The sequence below is a fragment of the Penicillium angulare genome, assembly GCF_028827245.1.
Source record: "Penicillium angulare strain IBT 27051 chromosome Unknown utg000002l_segment0_segment0, whole genome shotgun sequence".
NCBI lineage: Eukaryota > Fungi > Ascomycota > Eurotiomycetes > Eurotiales > Aspergillaceae > Penicillium > Penicillium angulare.
This window is the reverse complement of record NW_026623161.1, coordinates 1,452,774-1,472,870: the sequence shown is the minus strand read 5'-3', so window position 1 is coordinate 1,472,870 and position 20,097 is coordinate 1,452,774. Positions and strand designations below refer to the sequence as shown.

At 45.8% G+C, this 20,097-nt stretch overlaps 6 protein-coding genes across 6 annotated transcripts; 3 read left to right on the top strand and 3 right to left on the bottom strand.

The window, feature by feature from the left end:
- Positions 1–1,720: 1,720 nt before the first annotated feature.
- On the top strand, positions 1,721–2,695 carry N7478_002005 (SDR family oxidoreductase; the record flags this gene model as incomplete). Its single annotated transcript, XM_056918219.1, has 3 exons — positions 1,721–1,763; positions 1,823–2,261; positions 2,311–2,695. 3 exons carry the CDS (start codon positions 1,721–1,723, stop codon positions 2,693–2,695), a joined length of 867 nt encoding a protein of 288 aa, XP_056783830.1.
- A 2,995-nt stretch (positions 2,696–5,690) lies between these two features.
- Positions 5,691–7,316, top strand: N7478_002004 (peptidase family M28; the record flags this gene model as incomplete). Its single annotated transcript, XM_056918218.1, has 6 exons — positions 5,691–6,057; positions 6,116–6,282; positions 6,350–6,727; positions 6,818–6,960; positions 7,018–7,189; positions 7,242–7,316. 6 exons carry the CDS (start codon positions 5,691–5,693, stop codon positions 7,314–7,316), a joined length of 1,302 nt encoding a protein of 433 aa, XP_056783829.1.
- Positions 7,317–9,231: 1,915 nt separating this feature from the next.
- Positions 9,232–10,374, top strand: N7478_002003 (uncharacterized protein; the record flags this gene model as incomplete). The annotated part of the gene is made up of 1 exon (XM_056918217.1): positions 9,232–10,374. The coding sequence occupies one exon, from the start codon at positions 9,232–9,234 to the stop codon at positions 10,372–10,374; it is 1,143 nt and encodes a 380-aa protein (XP_056783828.1).
- A 792-nt stretch (positions 10,375–11,166) lies between these two features.
- On the bottom strand, positions 11,167–12,717 carry N7478_002002 (uncharacterized protein; the record flags this gene model as incomplete). Its single annotated transcript, XM_056918216.1, has 1 exon — positions 11,167–12,717. One exon carries the CDS (start codon positions 12,715–12,717, stop codon positions 11,167–11,169), a length of 1,551 nt encoding a protein of 516 aa, XP_056783827.1.
- Positions 12,718–13,511: 794 nt separating this feature from the next.
- N7478_002001 (uncharacterized protein) lies at positions 13,512–15,163 on the bottom strand (the record flags this gene model as incomplete). Its single annotated transcript, XM_056918215.1, has 8 exons — positions 13,512–13,861; positions 13,916–13,994; positions 14,050–14,406; positions 14,459–14,558; positions 14,617–14,660; positions 14,739–14,868; positions 14,954–15,001; positions 15,060–15,163. 8 exons carry the CDS (start codon positions 15,161–15,163, stop codon positions 13,512–13,514), a joined length of 1,212 nt encoding a protein of 403 aa, XP_056783826.1.
- Positions 15,164–16,728: 1,565 nt separating this feature from the next.
- On the bottom strand, positions 16,729–17,972 carry N7478_002000 (uncharacterized protein; the record flags this gene model as incomplete). Its single annotated transcript, XM_056918214.1, has 4 exons — positions 16,729–17,053; positions 17,125–17,525; positions 17,602–17,721; positions 17,787–17,972. The coding sequence occupies 4 exons, from the start codon at positions 17,970–17,972 to the stop codon at positions 16,729–16,731; spliced, it is 1,032 nt and encodes a 343-aa protein (XP_056783825.1).
- Between the last annotated feature and the right edge of the window lie 2,125 nt (positions 17,973–20,097).

Sequence of the window (20,097 nt, the reverse complement as noted above, 5' to 3'; positions counted from 1 at the left end):
GCCAATGATAAGACACCAAATTAATGCCCCAGAGAAATTTGACCAGAATCCGACTAGATCAGTCATCATTAAGAAGTTTTTCAAATCATTTAAGCCGTGGTGGAAGTCTTCCATAGGATGGGAGGGCATTCCGCTCGACCATTTCAAGATTTGAATTGCTCGGAGGAGAACAGATATCCTGGCGTCATAAAGTGGGTACTCTTCATCGTCAAAAGCTGAAAATGGAGACTGTGTATTAATAATCATTGGAGCAGTGGAGGACAAGCAATTCCCATCCGATTTGGTCGAATAACAGTGATAGTCTTCCCTCAATCCCATCACGAGGGCATAAAGATCACTTAAAGCAGAGAAAATTGGCGTAATATCTCTCTGTAATGTGGATACATTATTTTTAGTCTTGAAATTGAATAGAGACATATCAAGTAGAGGCCATGGCTGGGTATTCGCAGTTAGTGAAAAGACTCGCGTCTTTGAAGCCCTGAAAGCATGTTTCATCTCCTCAATACTTTTGAGTAATTGTCAGGGTGATTTATCGAAAACAGAAATGTATCTAATGCGTACTCACAGTAAGACGCTATTTTTCAAGTGACCTTGGAATCCAAGATATTGAATTCCCCCTCGAGCATTTACTAGAAGCTGTAGTCCTTGCTCATCTGACTGGAAAAGCCTTTGATCGTCCGCGACAATCTATAGAGACCACCCGTTAGCCTAACTCAAGCTAATCAAAAGGCAGTGGATACTGACGTCGAAGAGCAGAAGTGCTATCATACTGGCAATGTTCGCGTCGCTGAGGGAATCTTTCCCGCTCTGCAAGGCTCGGGACAATAAGATCCGTGTGGTATTGCACTGTTGTAATGTCATATCACTGATTTTGCCGTGGGTGCTAAGATCATCCCAGGCCGAGGCGTTTAATATCTTGGAGCTCATAAGCACTGGATGAGAAACAGCGGCTCGTATCACCGTTGAGAAAAATGGATGCACATGGTGGCTATAAAGTACGTATTGATGCATAACTTGGAGACAAAATGATGAATTAGCAACCTTGTAATACTCCATCTGAAGACCATCCAACTTACAATTTTTCATTCTATTATACCCCGTCGGTGATGAGGTTAAAGGCGGGGAAACAATTTTAACATGAACCCCTTGGTCTATACATTGTAATGACGCTTGAAGTTTCGGCAGAGTATCTTCCCGTATGCCATATTTCAAATGACTTTTTGAGGTTTTGGTGGCCCGTCGCAGATGCTGCTTTTTGGCAGTATGTGAGCGTATTTGGCTGAGTCGCTTGCCGTGTCCTTGTTCAGGATTCCCGGTCAATACAACAAAAGTAGAATGATCAGACCTGTGACTCATTGTTTCCGAATGTTTTAGGACTCAAAATTACTCCTAGAATAGGAAGTGCACTAACTCTCTCGGATCATGGAAAAGATGAAGAGCTCGAATTCGGCGACTGAGACGCCTCATGAATAAGCGATGCACAGTCCCACTTTTTCTCGTTAGTGTACCTTCTAATTTTGGTTTAGCGCATTATATCGCTCATTTTTATTGGCTGAATGCCAAAATGATAAGCCTTTGTAGCTATCCTTTTCTGTGCTTACATACGAGAGCTTCGAAGATGTGGTGCTTTTTAGAAGGATATATAAAGGGATAGATGATGGAAATCGGATTACTTTAAAACTTTCATTTTTGGAAAAGAATTTGCACACGGCTGGTGAAAATGGCTCCCCCCACAAGTTTGGGCGAGCAAACAGTATGGTTTGGTAGGTTTCTATGACAGGTCTTCTGCATCACAGTATACTAGTAGCTAACAAATGACAAGTGACTGGTTGTTCATCCGGTTTGGGCAAAGCATTCGCGCGGGCCATTTATAGCGCCGGTCATCGTATTGTGGCCACCGCTCGAGATATTACATCGCTCTCATACCTACCAGATTGTCCTACCGTGCTGAAGATCAAGCTAGATGTGACATCCCAGCAAGCTATTGAGAATGGCTTTACGGAGGCATTGGCAAAGTTCAATGAGATATATGTCGTCATCAACAACGCTGGATATGGTCTTATGGGGGACATGGAGGCAATCACTGAATCGGATGCTCGCCACCAACTAGAGACCAATTTTTGGGGTCCTGTCCACGTAACTCAACAAGCCCTCAAGGTATTTCGAGAAATCAATCCTAAGGGAAGAGGCGGTACAATAGTTCAAGTATCCTCCGTTGGAGGCTTCTTGACTGCACCTGGCCATTCTTTCTATCATGCCAGGTTCGTGATGGAACATTCCGTCTTCGGGTTTTCTACTAACAGGATAAAGTAAATTCGCCTTGGAGGGATTTACAAAGTCCGTTTCAAAGGAGGTCCGCCCAGAATGGAACATCAACTTCTTGACTCTTTCCCCGGGAGGAGTACGCACGAACTTCGCCGAGTCAAGCCTCCTCTCGCCGCCTCGACATGCGGCATATAACCTCCCAGACGGGGCGTTCAGTCAGTTAGTTGCATATATACAATCTCAAACAACCTGGAGTGATCCAGATAACTGTGCTCGTGTTCTTTTTGATTGTGTGGTGCGACAAAATGAGAGACCACTTCCTACGCGTCTACTCATGGGATCTGAAACTATTCCATATATAAGGGAGGAGATCAAGCATATATTGGAGGAGGTGGGAGATTGGGAAGCAGAGACTTCCAAGTGTTCATAAGAAGTTACCTTCTGCCAGTGTATGGGCGTCTTTCCAAAGTTGAGATTTACCCAGACATAGAGCTATATCTGTAGATAGACATCGACTCGTTTATTTCGATGAAGCTAGTTTTTGTGACAAAGAAAAAACCTTCAATCTTGAGTTAGTTAAAGGTTCCTTCTCATTTCCGGCTTCCTGTTAGCATCAGATACCAGGTTTTTAATCCCGAGTAGTCTCGACCCTCCACATCCAGATGCCTAGGAATTAGAAACTTGCAGGCCGCTGTCTCAAGTTTCTTGGTTTGGCTACCTCGATTTGATTTCATATCAACTTGAAACTTCAAGTTACTATTTAATTCAATGAGCGAAGATATTCCAATGCCTCAACCTAAGAAAGAGAGAAAGAGGAAACTCGCTTCCCCCCAACTGAAAGAGTTAGAGAGTCTGTCAAAGCTTCAAACCCATTTCTCTTGAAGGTTTTTAATTCCGACAACAGTAATCTCTTTCCATTCCCTGGTTTCTTTGATATGCCTTCATTCTAGGAGATTTTGCCCATCTCATCCTCTTCGCTGTCGTATTTGGGTTTTGGTTTGGTTCCGCGCGCCTTGCCGATTTAGTTTCTCCTCGCCGCGGCCTATTCTTCTACTGGTGTTGCTGATCCAGATTCTTCGAAATTAGGCTTGAGTATCCAACCAAGAACGAGATCCCTGTTTCACAACTCTTCAAGGCGGTCTGGGCACGAAAGGCCTGAAAGAGGTAGTCACCTAAAAGACCCATTTTCTGTGGGTCTTGGGTGGCTAATTGGCAAGCCTGTTGCATCAGTTTCCTCGCTTCGGTGTCGGTATCTCTGAGGCGTTTAATGGCCCCCTGAAGCCTGGTAGCGGTGATAGTGTAATCATTGATGATCTCCATATCTTCACGTACCTCCTCTGGAAGGGGACGTGGGAGATAATTATGCCCCGTTTACGCTGCCCATCTGGACACGATAGAGTCAACTTCTTCTTGGCTCATGCGGTAGTTTTGGCGCTGTTGACTAGTCATGTCGTGTTTTTGAGGACCGGTAGACTGATGGGGGATTCGATTGTGTACTTCGATTAGTGCTGGCTATGTATTCACTGAAGTGGTGGCTTCAGTACCAGGATCTATCATACCTGCAGTCAGTTCAACTCGTAAAGAGTATTTCAATATCTTCTTGTAGGAGGTTCGTTGCAAGACCCAGGGGAACATTCGCCCTGAGAGAGAAATTCGCAGGTCAAGGAGTCATTGGCTGGGTTCTTCTGTCTCTGCTCCACTTACCTCTTGCTTGTTACCTTGGTGCTTTGGTAGGAGTATTGGTTCAAATGTTTCTGCGAATTCAAAAGGCTCATAGGATTTGATTGTCTTGAGGTTAAAGAGTAAGAGTGCTCAGATGGGTGGAAGGGAAAGTGGAAGGAGGGGGCATAAACTCGATATTTATAGGGCAGTAGGTGACATGCTAAGTCACATGGAGATACGCTCTCTACTCACGGCAACTTGTAAAAATATAAACAGACTTCGACTGTCTGATAATCTGTAAAATCTTCGATAATCATGCGGCACTGGGCACGAAGCTCCTAGTATTCTCATTGGATACCCTAAACGCTCACGTTGGATAGCAAACCTTAACATATAATTTTCAATGATAGATCCCATACTTTTGGGGAAGATTATTACTACTTATTAAAGCTAGCGATCTAAATCTGGTCCTGGCACAATATTCGTTCTACGCTGGAAAGGGATGGAAACACTAGGTAGTAGTATATATTATGTTCGATTTTCTGTTGGAAGAGAGTGGCCCTTATTGCAATTATGGCACATACATTGCAGAATTTGGAGACTGCAAGGTAAAATAGATTGTAGAAACATCGTCTAATTCATGTTTGATGACGTAGGTCTCCAAGAGTAGCTTGAATAGTCCATCTTGCCACGTCAATTGTAAAACCATCTACAATATGTCAAAAACTCCACCATGGAGCTCCAACCCTTCCGCTCCGCCCAACTTGAAGCATGCGCCGAGCTCTGCCAAAACAGCGCTCAATATGTTTACTCCTACTAGCACTCCACTTAAAATATATGCTTGGTGGCAGATGGCCAGAACGCTGAAGGGGCTCTGTTTGGGTCCGTTTACATGAAGAAACCTTGAAAGTGCATCATGAGTCATATGGCCTCATTGGCAATGATTTTCCATATGCCGTTCTGAGCAAATTTTACAATACCTTTTGTGCTACCAAGTTGGCGAAGACAGCCTCATCACTATTGACTTGATTTCATCAATTTCAGGGTGGGTATCCTAGTGAAAGGCCAATCAAAGAAGCAAGAGGTTCTGAAGGAAAAATTGAAAAACGCTCAGAACGTTCGCTGCAACTCTGCGAACTGAGATATAAGACAAATTTAATCGCTAGAGAGAATAATCAGTTTGAGTTCAATTTAACCATCGTTCCTCAGTCATCGCCTTCACTCGATTCGTATAAAAAATTTGTTCAAACCATCCTCTAGCCATGGTCTTCAAAGAAAGCTATCCGAGATGGTTAGACAACACAGACAGCCTGGACTCCAGGTGACGATTGGAAACCCGATGAGTACCGACACTTAGATAGTGGGCCTTCTTTATATACTTTATTGAGAAACGCGCCGGTCCAGTTGTGTTTACGCTCCTTAGACCTGTCTTACGACTCGGGGCTATATTGGAGAGAATAATGCGGAACGGGTTAATTTTACATACAAGCATACTGCGTTATATACAGCCTTCGACTTATAAAAGAGATGCCCCAGCATTTGATTTATCACTAAAATAGTCTACCTCATCAGGTAAAGCGTCTATACTTAGTCTGACTACCCGCCGAATGCCAAGATCCTCCTCGGGTTATCACGCATTCACCTTATCTCCGCACCGACGGTCTCCGCACGGACAACATCACATCAACATCGAAGCAAGGCTGCAACTTACCAACTCTCTTTTTGCATCGATCTTCAATTCTAGTTCTTCAGCCATATCCACAATGTTGAAACCAATTTTGGCTCTGCTTCTAGGCACTTCTCACATTGCACAGGCGACTGAGTCGCAAGTGGCCCTGGCCCCACATGGCGGACAATACGAGCAAGGCCAGCACAATGTTGACAAGGCTATTCTTGACGCGATAGAAGCTTTCTCCGACCCAGTCGCAGCGATGATCCACTTGCGTCCGGATCATCGGTCTATTCTCTCCGAACCACGTCTTTTGCGCGTAGGGGGTGAAGCAGAGGCAGAATGGATGACTGAAGGAGACAAGCTGCGGCTTCGTAAACAGGGCAAGAAATTCGTAGATATTACAGAGCATGCCGATTTCTATGCTGATCAGGTCCACGATATGGCGGCTGGAAAGCCTCGTAAGTGTTTCCTTGCTAACTCTTCATTGGGTCGTCTTTTTGACATGCCATATGATAGATCTTCCTGCTTTGGTCCATGAGAGCCTTGTTCGGCCGCTTTTCCCCAAAGTTGACCAGGAGCGAATGAAAGGTGTGCTCCACCATATGACAAGCTATTACAATCGATACTTTGGAGATATTCATGGCGAATTGAGCTCTGTGTGGCTACATAACCATATTGCGCAGGTATAGTGGTCTTGAAACAACCGATAAAGACACAACATAGATGCTGACCGGATTGATATGAATTAAGATAATCGCCGACTCTCCATTTCGCACTCACATTTCGCTTGAATACTTTACCCATCCTTTCCTTCAGTCATCTATCATTGCTCGTTTTGAGCCCAAGGTCCGCAATGCTTCGGCCCCACTGACGATTCTCGGAGCGCATCAAGACTCCGCCAACTATCTCTTCCCTCTGCTGCCGGCTCCCGGTGCGGATGATGATTGCTCCGGTACAGTGAGTATTCTGGAAGCTTTCCGCATTCTGGCCGAGAGCGGATACACCCCCTTGAATGGCCCAGTTGAGTTCCACTGGTATGCCGCGGAAGAAGGCGGCTTGCTCGGCAGCCAGCCGATTGCTCGTTACAAGAAAGAGCAGGGGGCTCGAATTGGAGCTATGATGGAGTTTGTAAGTATAGTAGCACCGCTTCCTCATTTTGTGGGTCCACTGACTCCGCTGGCCGCGAGAGTGCTGACGCAGGGGTTTTACTATTCATAGGATATGACTGCCTACATTAGCCGCAACGCAACCGAGACTATCGGCTTCATCTCCACTCAAGCTGATGAGGCCCTCACGAATTGGACGGTGAATCTGAGTGAAAAATACATCTCGATTCCCGCTAAAGTCTATGACCTTGGACCGTAAGTTGGTCGACAAAATGGATCTTTTTGTGCATGCAGGGTATACTGACGGAACAGATCCGCTGGCTCTGATTACATGTCGTACACGCAGCTAAACTACCCGGCTGCGTTTGCGTCGGAGGGAAACCCCCTAGCTGGAGGCAACTTCCCAGGTGAGTATGATCCGTATGTCCATGGGTCCCACGACACCATGTGGGTTGATGATGAAACAGGCTATTTCTCTGTGGATGTGAGTTATTTTACCCCCTGACTGAGCCACCATTAGCTAAACATAATGGTAGCACATGGCACGGTTCACCGAGCTGGCCCTCGCCTTTGTTGTTGAACAGGCAGGCTGGAATAATGCCTGGCGCTAAGAGACTAAGGGATCTTGAGCCATATGAGAAATTCACACGTGCCGAGGTCGAATTGAAGGTCTGTAGAGATAAAGAAGCAAAAACAAGGCGCGCTTCAAAGCTTGGCGCTTTAGCTGAGATTGTCGAATGATTACCCCCCTGGGCTGGTCTAGAGAACTTTGAACGCAAGTAAATAATTTTTTGAATTTCTGTTTGCAGAAACTGGACTTTTGTAATTAATCAGGGTCCATTAAAGATATTTTATGTCTACCCTGTAACAACGGGGCACTCCGAAATTCATACTACACCCGTGAACGGCAGGTATCTCCCACAGGTTGTTCGTCCATAGAAGGCAGGCATAGCCACACGTCGTATTTCCTTCTGTAGAAACTTCCCAAGTTTGATTTCAACCCCCGCACCTATAAACTTCCATAGTAAAGTTTCTTTATTAGGCAGAATTTGGGTTTTGACAGGAATTAGCGGAGCTTATTCACATCACAGCAATAGAAACCCAGTGATTTTCAGGGGGGTTCCTGCCGCTCTCCACCTGTCGGCAGAAGGTTGTCACCACCTCCTGTTCATGTTTCGAATGAGCCTGACGTCTGTTTATCCGCTGTGGCGCATTCAGGTACACACCGCCAAGAGCCCCTGAACGACTTATCGATACATCTCATGAACCAAAATTGCGCTAACGGGGAGGGTGGAGGGGGTCGAATGAACCACATCTTTGGGGCAAATACTTAGTGTATTGGAGATCCCTCGAAGAAAAATCGATGATGCAATAGCTCTCAAAGATTGAATCCCTGAATCCTGCCATCAATGGGCGGGTTATGGGCTTGAACTTGGGAGGATATAATACGTAGGGCGGATCCACTCCACTCCGGGAAAAACGCACCGTGGCCCGCTGTCCGGCACTATTTGTTGTTAGCAACATTAGTTTTCACTAGCAACCAAAGACTTTGATTGCAATCATCATTCATGTTTCCCGGGTTGTGGGGTCAACGCTTCCGCCAAGCTTACTTGGGGTAAACAGTACCGCAGATCGTCTGCGCCTGAGCATTTAGGACCGCACACTATTGGTGCATTTTTGCGGGGCCAGGAAGGTACCAATGTCGATCTCTCAGTCAAACGGCTTGCAGCCTTTATCAACCCAGTGGGATGGTGTGCTTGGGCCTAAAAGAGTCAAATTACCGTCCCAGTGCGGCATTTGGATGGGAACCATGTGGCACATATCGTTCCTGTATGTTTGAAGTACCTTTGGACCCTGATTCCTTTCGTACAGTGCATAACGGATATACCATTATCATGGATCTTGGTGCCCAAGCGGTCAAATCTGAGTCAAGGAGTCGTGAAGTCGGTGATTCGTCGCATGGCGTATCCCTTCTCCATAAACGACTTAAATGCCCCCAAACTTTCAGACCCCGAGCGGAGCAGTGAGGTAGATCTGCGGAGTGGTTAATGATGATGGGCTTCCTTCGAAGTTTACTGTGGGTTCAGGCTCGTCCGCGAGTCTCAATTCCGCTATTAACTGGGATTTAATCCACTAGCCTCACTTTGTGGGGCAACTCTTCTTTGATTTTATAGGATCCCCTATTAAAGGGCCATTCCTGATTGGAACTTGATTTGGAACTCTCGAGGTTACCGCCATCTTGGATGGCTATGGATGGCTGTGTATGGAGTACTCCATTCTGAGGTGGAGACCATACTATCTTCCTCGACGTCAGGCCCGTGGACAATGGATGGGGGATAGAGTTCATTTCCCCTGAAAGTGATGGCGATGTATAAAGAGCAGCACACCTTGATTGACTTTCATATTCTCTTTCCTTAACCCAAGAAGCTTTTGCATCTCGTTCTTTACTCCAGTCAATCTTTTTTTCCGGTTCATACCGTCCATTCATTACCGCTTTTTCAAGCACAGTCACTCCTTACAATCAAAATGAAGGCCACTTTTGCTATCTCTGCCATGATGGCAGCCCTTGCCACTGCTCTGCCTACCCCCAGCAACGTCCTCTCCTCCACCCTGTCCAGCACCAGCGGTGTCGCCAGCGAGGTCCACAGCGTCCTGACCGTTACCCACGGTGTCACCAACCAGAAGATGCTTGTTGAGCTCACACAGAAGGCTGCTGGCCTTCTCACTGGCTCTGGTCTGGGATCTGTCGCCAGCCCCGTTGGCACCATCGTTGACACCGCTTCCAACGCTAAGGACCTTGTCTCCCCCAGCGGTGCCACTGGCCTGATCACCGTTGCTCTTAGCGGAACTGAGTTCGGTCTCGTTGAGCTTGACGGCACTGTTGAGGGTCTCCTCAGCTCCCTTGGTCTCGGCGAAGTCAGCACCGTTGTCGGCACCGTTGTCGGCACCGTTGAGGGTGCTGCCACCAGCGCTAAGCGTGATGCCACCTCCAACCTCCTCTCTCTGACCGGCCTTAACGGCCAGAACGTCCTCGTCAAGGCTGAGGGTCTCCTGAGCAACGTCGACCTCTCCTCCGTTACTGGCTCCGTCCTCGCTGAGGTTCCCGGTGTCTCCTCCCTCGCCTCCAAGGCCAAGGAGCTCGGTGAGAACCCCACCCAGCTGATTGGTGTCGCTACTTCTACTGGCTCCGCTCTTCTCGTTAAGGTTGAGGGTCTCGGTGGTGAGCTCACTGAGGTTCTCGGCGGTCTTCTGTCTACTCTTGGCCTCGGTGACCTCACCAAGACCGTCGGTACTGTTGTCTCCACTGTCGAGGGTGCTGCCTCCAGCGCTAAGCGTGATGCCACCTCCAACCTCCTCTCTCTGACCGGCCTTAACGGCCAGAGCGTCCTCGTCAAGGCTGAGGGTCTCCTGAGCAACGTCGACCTCTCCTCCGTTACTGGCTCCGTCCTCGCTGAGGTTCCCGGTGTCTCCTCCCTCGCCTCCAAGGCCAAGGAGCTCGGTGAGAACCCCACCCAGCTGATTGGTGTCGCTACTTCTACTGGCTCCGCTCTTCTCGTCAAGGTTGAGGGTCTCGGTGGTGAGGTCACCTCCCTTGTCAGTGGTCTTCTCTCCACCCTCGGCCTTGGTGACCTTACCAAGACCGTCGGTACCGTTGTGACCTCCGCCTAAGCATGTCGCTTCCCATTACATGACGACTGCCCTCGAAGGGACTTGATCATTCGCTTCTATGGGCCCTCTGTTAATATGTCTCGAAAGTCGAGCTGTTTGTGGCTTTCGAGCTAACGCATCCACAACGACTGAACATGAGGTGTTCCCAGTTTTCTTTTACGTCCTCTATTCAATTGTACCTATTATACCTGAAAGCGTGCATTTCATTCCAAGAAAGTTTAAAACAATGTGTGCACCATTTATCCTAGAGCATGTGTTTGAATCGTAAATAAATTGTAGAAATTGGCTGCCCAGGTGGTACATAGTAGATTTTGCGACTGGCAGTGGTGGCGGAGCTTAAGCTATTCCCATCGGCGGTGTATAATATATATCACTAACTCAATTGACCCCGAGAAATCGCCATCACTTTGTCGAAACTTGAAATACTCTAATGCTCATCGGAGCGCAAGATAGTGCCTATTTGGCTGCGTGTATATATGAATCGGCCGTTTCCTTAGTGTGGTTCACCGTGCTTGCGACGTCCGCTACGTGAGCGATTCCGCGAGGTGATGGAAGTATAGGCGGGCGAGAGAGGAGTTATATTTATTGTTAAAGGAGATGTAATTGTCTGAAGTCATAGATGTTGTATGGATGAGCCACAGCTGGGTATCTTGTGCTGTGCGACTCGTATATTCTTCATTGCAAAATAATTTAAACGACAAGGTATCATAATAAAAGAAAACTAGCTATCCATGCCCCGAAAGAATGTTCAAAAAGTAGAAAAAAAAGAAAGAAAAAAGCGAAAGTACGACCTCAATGGCGAGGTTCTCTCCCCCAATAACTCTCACCATCATTGCCATATGGATTCGAAGCATCCCTACACTGCGGCTGCTCATAATCTTCTATACTCCCCATAGGCCAGATAGGCACCGCACAAATCTCATTGTCTTGACACCCACGGCACTCTTTCCAGGTAGTCCAATCAAGATATGCCATGAGATTTTTGATACCCTTCTGAGCGGATACCAGATCCTGCTCAGCAGCAGCTTCAATAAGAGTCGAGCAAACACTGTGGGCAACTGCAAGCACAGCCCGGGTAGGAATGTCTTGTTTATCTTTGAGCGTGAATGGGATGAATTGGGAAGCACATTTCTCTGCCTCGGCAGATGCGTTTCGCTCTCGGAAATCGGTGAATGGTGCCATGAGCTTGTTGATGTGTTTGCTAAGCTGTTCGGTTGTTTCGATTTTGTCGGAGGATAGGTAGGAGAGTTCATCGCTATATCGAAGGACAATCATGTCTGTGGTTGCTTGCCAGTTCCATGTGAATTCCCGGGGGTCGTGGGTTAAGAGTGTCGAGGTGATATCTTTGCGAATGCGTTCTAGGTCTGAGTGTGCGAGATGGTTGAGACGGGGGTGAGCTGAGCCCTCAGGGAAGAGATCAAGGTCGTATGAGAAGGCTGTGACGAAGTGCTCGTAGTTCAGATTCACACGGCCTCCTCCAATGCCTTCGTAGCGAGAGGCAACGGCGCGTGCCCATCCAGCAGAATCTGGACCACCAGGGCCACCAGGGCCACCAGGACCACCGGGACCCTTTCGTTGTTTTCCATCCCCTTGTTCGTTACCCGGTTCGCGAGACTGAGAAGCAACCTCGACAATTTCGACGTTCACCAAATCACGTTCGAAATCACACAGGATAATTTCGAATCCAGCTTCCATGCGCAGAATTCCATCGATTCGATCGGCGAATTCGTCCTTAGCCATTTCACATGCCCTTATCGCTCGCTCCCTCTCCCCAAGCGGTCCGCCAGGCTTGCCATCTTGGTTCATATCAATGGTGTTGTCGAACAGGAGCGCATCCTGCGAGTCGAGAGTTCCCTTATCTGTCTTCGCAGCTGACATACCGTCAATGTATAACAGACGGAGATGCTTAGCAGCCGCATATGTATGCAAATACCCCTTTGCGTCTTCATCTGATTTATCATCACGACGATTATGACGGTCGCGGCGAAGATCCTCATGACGTCCCTCCCCTCCATCTTCCCCTTCATCAGGTTGACGAGAAGGCGGTCCTCGATGCGGTCGAGCAAACACCAACGAATGTTCCGGCTCAAAGGCTAACCACTCCGTCCCGTTCACAGGTGAAGACAAAGAAGTACCGTGATAAAGTTGTGTGCCCGCTGGAACAACAGCAAGGAAAAAGGAGACGCCGTTATGATGTAATGAGGATCCCCATTGTCGCATGGAATCGTGAATGACGTTGAAGATATGGTTGGCATTTTTCGTCGTGGGATCAACGCTAGTAGTACCAGCCGCTGCTGATAAGGCCAAGGAACAGGCCGTAAATAAGGTGGTGTGGGGCCGCATTTCGAGGAGAGTAAATGCTGTATTTCCCCTTGAGGATTGAGATGAAGAAGATTCAATATTGATGAGAGTAAAGTAAAGAGGGGATTTTCATTCTTTTATCTAGCCCGGAGAAAGATTAACTAAATCAGGTTAAGAGGGCCGAGGACGCATATGGCCGCGCGTATGGAGAGCCAAGAGATGTCGTTATCTCTAATGGCGTTAGGGCTGTTTGAATGACGAAGACGCGTCATCATGCCGGCGCGGCGTATCCACACTCTTTTTTTTAGAGCGCTTGTAGCTTTTTTACCTGAAAGAGTATTAAGTATTGTGCAAAGATTCTTTTACATATTTAGCCTTTAATGAAGATCTGCCCGCTAGCGAGAAGATTTGTGGTGTAGAGGGTCGGAAGCAGCCAGTCATGGATCAGCACTGAGAAGAGGGCGCAGTATCATAGCCGGAGCTTTGTTTACAGCCTCGCAGGACCCTGGAACTAGTGAGCGTAAAAGACCCTGGATTCTTCCTTCCAGGGTTGCACCGCTTAAGTATGAGGGGAAAAGATTATATTTCTTGATGGAAAACGGGTCTGGGAGGGTTTGATAGACCGTCGAGTTCAGACTTAGGGTGGCAGAAGTAGTCTCAAAGTAGATAAACAAGGCTTGGCTTTTTATTTCCCTGATTTGAAAGTTGGGTGATTTCACATAAATACCACCCTGAAGTTTTATAGCTTTGTTGAAAATTTAATACAGAAAACCTGGGCTGGGGATCAATTTCAAGGGATTAAATAAACCGCAGAGCGGACTGCTTCATTGATCTATTCAATTTGAATGCGAGATATTCTTAGGTGAGACTGAAGCTTCTTTATCCATATCCGGGCTAGTTGGAGGATTTAACTCCATGGAGTTTAAGTATGATGCAATGTTACTAGGTACTTCATTACCATTCCCAACATTGCCCTTGTGGAAGTCTAGAATCTCAGAATACATTAAAGACTTCCAAAGGTCAAGAGGGTATTCCGACTCCAGAAAGCTCCAATCGAATTTTTCGGGCGCACTTGGCTCATCAGTAGGGTCATGGTAAGGGACAAGATATGAAGATGTAAGCGTTTCAGCTGCGGAGGGTCGTGATCTGGGATTGTATTGGAGCATGGAATCAAGGAGTGACAAAGCTAGGCCAGTTAGTAAAATCGAAAATTATATGTTCGTGTTATGAATTTCGATACCTTTGTGGCCAGTCTTCGGGAAATAATATGAGAGAGGCTTTCGGTTTCGCGTTGGAAGCGAGCGGACAAATTTCATCGTCTGGAAGAGTATGTAAGTAAATGGCCGCAGTGTCCATCAAGCATGTTATACGCACATTATCATTTGTTATCTTTGACATTATTTCTTCTGGCGGCATTCCCAATAGTTGTGTAATTACACTGAATTGATCAATATAGTTCTTACCAGGGAAGAGGGGCCTTCCGATTATCATCTCTGCAAAGATACAAGCAGCACTCCAAATGTCCACCTTCTCGTCATACCGACGCCAAGTAAGCATTATCTCAGGAGCGCGGTAGTACCTCGTGACGACGTAGCCGGTCATTTGTGCCTTTTGAGTACGAGCCAGTCCAAAATCACAGATCTGGAGATCACAGTTTTCATTGACAAGGATGTTCCCTGGCTTCAGGTCACGGTGAATGACACCCGCAGAATGTACATATTTTAGACCTCGCTGATAGACTGTAAGTCGTAGTAGTGAGAAGGCGGATTTCCACAAGACTTACCATGATCTGATACAGCAAATACTGTGTAAATTGATCTTCGAGTTTTTTGGATCTTATGAGTGTGTGCAGATCAACAGCGAAACGATCCGTTACCAAATAACTAAAAGGTATGTTAGCAATCTTCATTACTCTTCGACGGGAGCTTTTCATGCACTTACATTTCTTCTGATGGCGAAACAAAAATATCTTTCAAGTGAATTATCTACATTGAAATTTGAAGAAAATGACAAGTCAGTTATGTACTAGTATCATAAAGAGGCTGGTGAGGAGTTGAACGAACATTGTCATGTTGAAGATGCTTCAACAACTTTATTTCCCGAAACATATGCTTTGCAACGACCGCGGACTTGAACGGCTCTGCCAGTTTCTTAATGGCAACCGTTTTTCGTGTAAACATATCTTTAGAAGAGCTGATTGATATACTAGTCAGCTACGCTCTTGGGTTTCATAGGGGGCAAAAGCCCGAATTATTCGGACTATCTATGGGTGACATACCATACAAGTCCAGAGACGCCAATACCAACTGGTTCAAGCTCGTAATACCTGCAGGCAAGTAAATATCATTGATAATATTATAATATAGAATGATAACTGAACGAACCTTTCAGGGGTCTCGAATTTCATGCCCATTATGTTCTGTTCTGAGAACTGAGCCATCTCCTCTCCCATAGTCGGCGACTGGCGAATAGTATCCGGAACGGGCATGATGGTTTTGATTGGCTAGCCTTCAAGCCTTAGGAGAGATATATATTTTGGAAGGGTATTTGTATGAAGATAAACTATGTGTAGGTGGCTTCTACAGTCATGTATGAAAATGCAAATGGTATGAGATTGCCTTCTAGAAGGCGCTCAACGAATATACGCTGATTTAAGTAGTACAATCAGTCAACAAATTCAGCTGAGGTGGACTGATTTCGTTGTGACATAAGTGGCTATCTACAATTCAGGTTATAACAAGATGTGCATTTTCAAGACTGGAAAGTTTCGGATCGAAATCCGCGATGTTTCTTTGAACCAGAACTAGTTCTTTCGTCATGTAGATCGGCACTTCTGGCATATAACTGGTCGGCTTTTTTGACCGGTGGGTCTGTTGAAAATCATAAAACCAATCACAACGCACGACCGCGGAGGAAAAACAAGTCCTCGAAAAGCATCATGCGGGGAGAGGCAGAGGGTTGCAGGAAAATTCTTGTCAATATGGTTTTAAGTGGTCGTGACGAATTGTATCATCTATGTCAACAGGTCGTGGTAATGATTTCATCACATGGATTTTTCTTTGCCAATGATCAAAGCAATAGCCTTCTAACATTAAAACCAGGACAAGTACTTAAACTACTTGTCCTAAGCCAGTCGTATGCGAGGGCGCACCCTCAGAGTTCAACGCTATGCTTACCGGCGGATTCAAATTATAGTGGGTTAGGTGATGGCTCCTCACAAACTTAGGCTCAACCAAGGAATGTTCGGCAATTGACAGAAGGCGATGTGTAAATAAATTCTTTCGGTCATGGTTGCGGGTTCAAGTTATTTAATCTATTCCAAATCCAGCCAGCATTTGAAGCGAGAGATAGGAGTGGGTGCCCTGGGTGGCAGTTTTTTCTTTGTTCTGAACCATTTTTTTTGTTTCTTTTGCTTCTACTGCCCGGCAAGGGTGTGGAAATCTTCTATGGTCAAAAAGGTATAAGATGATGAAGAATTCCATGAGATTGGAAAGTATCTACAGAGATTCATCTACAGAGCTTCATCTGTAGAGCTTTCTGCGGAAACAAGATGTCTATCGCAATCAATTCTGTCTTTGAGCATAGAGGATGGTGCCGGAGGAGAGTTTACCATTGAAAGGGCACGAAGAGCCGTGGAGAAGCTTCCTAAAGAGAGGCAATACGAAATATAACTCAGTATTATAGAGTTTCTTTTGAAGGTGCGAGAGGAGAATACTGAGACTGTGTCTACATGGTATTCCTGCGTGATGGAGAGGGGGGTGATGGAAGAAGGCCAGTGATGATGCAAGCTTTCTGGAGGAGATGAAAGGCTAAGAAAATCCGCCCTCCTTATAATACTGGCCACGTATTTTATATTTTGGAGATGTTTGTCGTGGATTTTTCTTAACCTTTTTCATCTCCTCCAGGAAGCTTGCATCTATAACGATATTGCATACGAGGTATAAGTGACTAATTGATTCGTCTTTGATATAAATGAAATGAGTGTATTTTCGTGCATAACATATGTATTGAGATAAAAGAAAAATATGGTATCACGATCGTTCAAAATTCATATTAAACATTTAATTTGTCGTTTGTTGTATATTCATCACGAAGATGCTCCTCACTTGTTGAAGCTAAAGGATCATGTTGATCCCTTCGACGCACTGGCGAAGGCATTTCCTTAAATCCGAAAGAGGATTGACTATTTTGAGTCGATGCTCCACGAATAGTAAGTCGCAGATATGAGAAGATGGGCACAGCAGAGGCACAAAGAATGCCAGAGGTGAGTTCGGTTGCGCTGATGATCTCAAAGATTGTAAGAGACCATGTATCGTCGCCGACCATCTCAGTTCCCCCCAATGCTACTCCGATACGTGCAGCTGAACAGCCGAAAGATCTGAAAAGAACCGCGTTAGTCACATGTTTCAATGATCATCCCGATTGTATATTGTGTGGTTTATCACTTACACGAAACCCACGGAGAATACAGCCATTAGACCAAGCCTGCGCTTCATGTCCATCTTAAGACCCAGAATAGTCAAGATGGGCAAAAGGAGAATAAAGAAGTCTGACACCATGCTCAGAATTTGAGGAGTAGCGACTGCGGCCAGCGATCCGCTATCGGCACAATGGCCTGTTGCGCCGGAATTTGGGTTGCCTCTTGCCCAGTAGTATTCGACAGGCGAGCACTGGAAGATATAGAAAAGGGTACTACCAATTCCCCACATTGTTGCGAATACCAGATTGATCCACCAAAATATCCGGATCCATGTCTGGTTCACAATAAACAGGCGACGATAATAAGTTAAAAGGGCGATCTTTGTTGAGAAGAGGGATGGACCGGTGAAGAGAGCGGTCACCCAGATACTCTGTGGAAGCGATCATCCATTAGCATATGTATCTTTAACTTGAGGCGATATTCTGATATCGAGGCCTCTAACTCACAGCAAACACTCCAACGAGATTATTATAAGAAGGATCATCAGCCACCACACGCCAGGTATGTAAGCCCAAGCCTTTAGTTCCTGCGATTATCGTTGTAATGTTGACAATATTGGTAAATAACTAGAAGTGTCGTTAATATGAGCCTTCATAATCCACACTGTATGTATGGGTAACAGCTAACTTACTAATGCAGCGACAAGGAAGTAATCCTCGATGAAAATCTTTCTGTGAATCTTATATTGTGCCCAAAGACGCCCTGGGACCGCTGTGTTAGACAAGACGAGCATCGTAGCGCAGACACCATAGACTGCTGGTCGTCTGTCTTGAGGCCATAAGGCCAACTCTTCTTGTTTAAGTTGAGCAGAAGACATTGTAGTGCATTGCAGGGTGTAAGATGCCAAAAGGAGCCCGGGCCAGCTTGATGGGGATCTCACGGTTTTAGCTGTTATTGCTCTGACGATCAATAGGATAAAAGCCGTCATGCATATCTGCAGGGCGATGGGGCTAGCAGCTCACATTGTTGCCACTCTGCATATTACTGCGCTCTGCTTACGGGGGCCAGATACCGACAAAAATCAACATGCTCCATAATTAATGGTTTCATTGACGCAAATGGAATAAATATTAATGATCATCCTTCGTTCCCCCAAGATTTACTATTGATTTCATTCACAATTCATTGTAAAAGGTCGATATACTTGCACACCTCGAAGGATTCAACTGTAGTGTCATGTAACCCTACATGATGAATCTGAAGCGCACGGATCGCAGATGACGTGTGACGTGGCTCAAATTAGGGTGATGATTATGGTTTGATTATGCTGCAAGAGGCGCCTACAGATTAATAGTCGTGGGGGCCATATTATCAAGTTTACCAACCCCTCAGTAAAACTCGGATACCCATCTAAATTGGGTAACACCACTTGTACCCACCTACCCATGTCGGATCACCTGTAGTACCAGGATTCGTATCCATCCTTATTACGCCTTGAAGATAGTCTAACTCACAGGCAAAAGTTTCTTTTACCTAGCCTCTTTTCCCGTGTTGGAATATTTCGTCATTGGCCCCCAAAAAGCCCCCACTCAGGGCCCCTGCATTCTTGGGATAAGAACAAAATCACCAATCAGCGATGGCTTGGCTGCATTTTACTGAAGACTCGAACCTCTTTTTCACCTTGCAGGACGACCCACGACAAATAAGCTTGCCCATCCTTCAGGCCCCCAATTATGCAATTGTTTCCCCTCACTCCAATCACTGAGCGCCCAGCAATGTGAATGCTTCTTGTCATGGATCCTGCAACGGGATTGCCGGCGAATGGGCTGAGAACAGTGGCCCAATCGAACGCCCGCGTCGTCGCAGGGATGATGTGAAGAGGGGAAGCCTTGGAGCGAATATGCGACCGGCCCGACCGACATGGGATTATCCTGTTCGAATAATATTGGGGAAATGTAGTGAAAACCCACCTTCTGGATATCACATTTCCGTGTTGCAACAGCATGAAAATTCTCTTGTTGTCTGTTGCTTGAGATTAGAGTACTTCTTTACTAACTCTTGCGTAAAAGCTGTATACGATTCCTCCAGGGCTGATGTGCTATTTTTAGTCCGCACTTGGCTTTCCGTATGTAGAATATGATTAATACTGTACTAATGAATCTGCGACATCTTTTTTCTTGGCGACCGATTGGTCCCTGTAATTTCTCAATATCCATATGGCGCATTTTGGCTACCACATTCAAACTAGTTATACTTTCATTTAAAAAGTGGTCCATATTACTGCATTTGGTTGCTGTTATACCTACGCGGGAGGTACGCCACCAGTTCGGATGTGCCGTTATCTTCCTACAATAGAGGGTATGGAGCATATTGAATTAAATTGGTTGCACAATGGGTACGGCTTTGTCGTCGATAAAGATACTCAGTCTTAGGATAGACGGTCAAACCTTATAGGTTCCAAGGTTATCTGATGCTTTTTTTCTAGGAACCCGACTTGGCACGAACAGACTTAGAATTTGGTCTCCTCTCATATTGGTGAGGAGTTTCCTCTTGCATATGACTAGAAAGTATAAGTTTCGGGCCAAGTCACGCAAGACCCGGGAATTCGGCTCGACGTTCGCGTTATTGAATGCTATTTCTATGTGAAGAGGTCCATGGGTAGCATTAAATGACAGAATGTACTGTATCTAGCTGCATTTTGTGATTTGAGTGTCATACAATTTGATTTTGAAATAATGATCAACACTAGATAAGTAGCAGTTCATTGGCATTAAGTTTTTTTTTTAAATGCATAACTGGAAACCAGAGAACACTTGAAACATCACCCCGCAATTTCGGTGAAGCCGATAATACAGTGATGTCATGGCCTACTTTCTTGCCAATTAGAGGAGCTTACTCTCTTTCCAATCAGAGGGAAAGCACTGAATATCTTTTATCTGTAAAGTGTAAATAGCAAGAATTGTTGAAATCACTCCGTTTAAATTGGTAAATTGCACCACCTG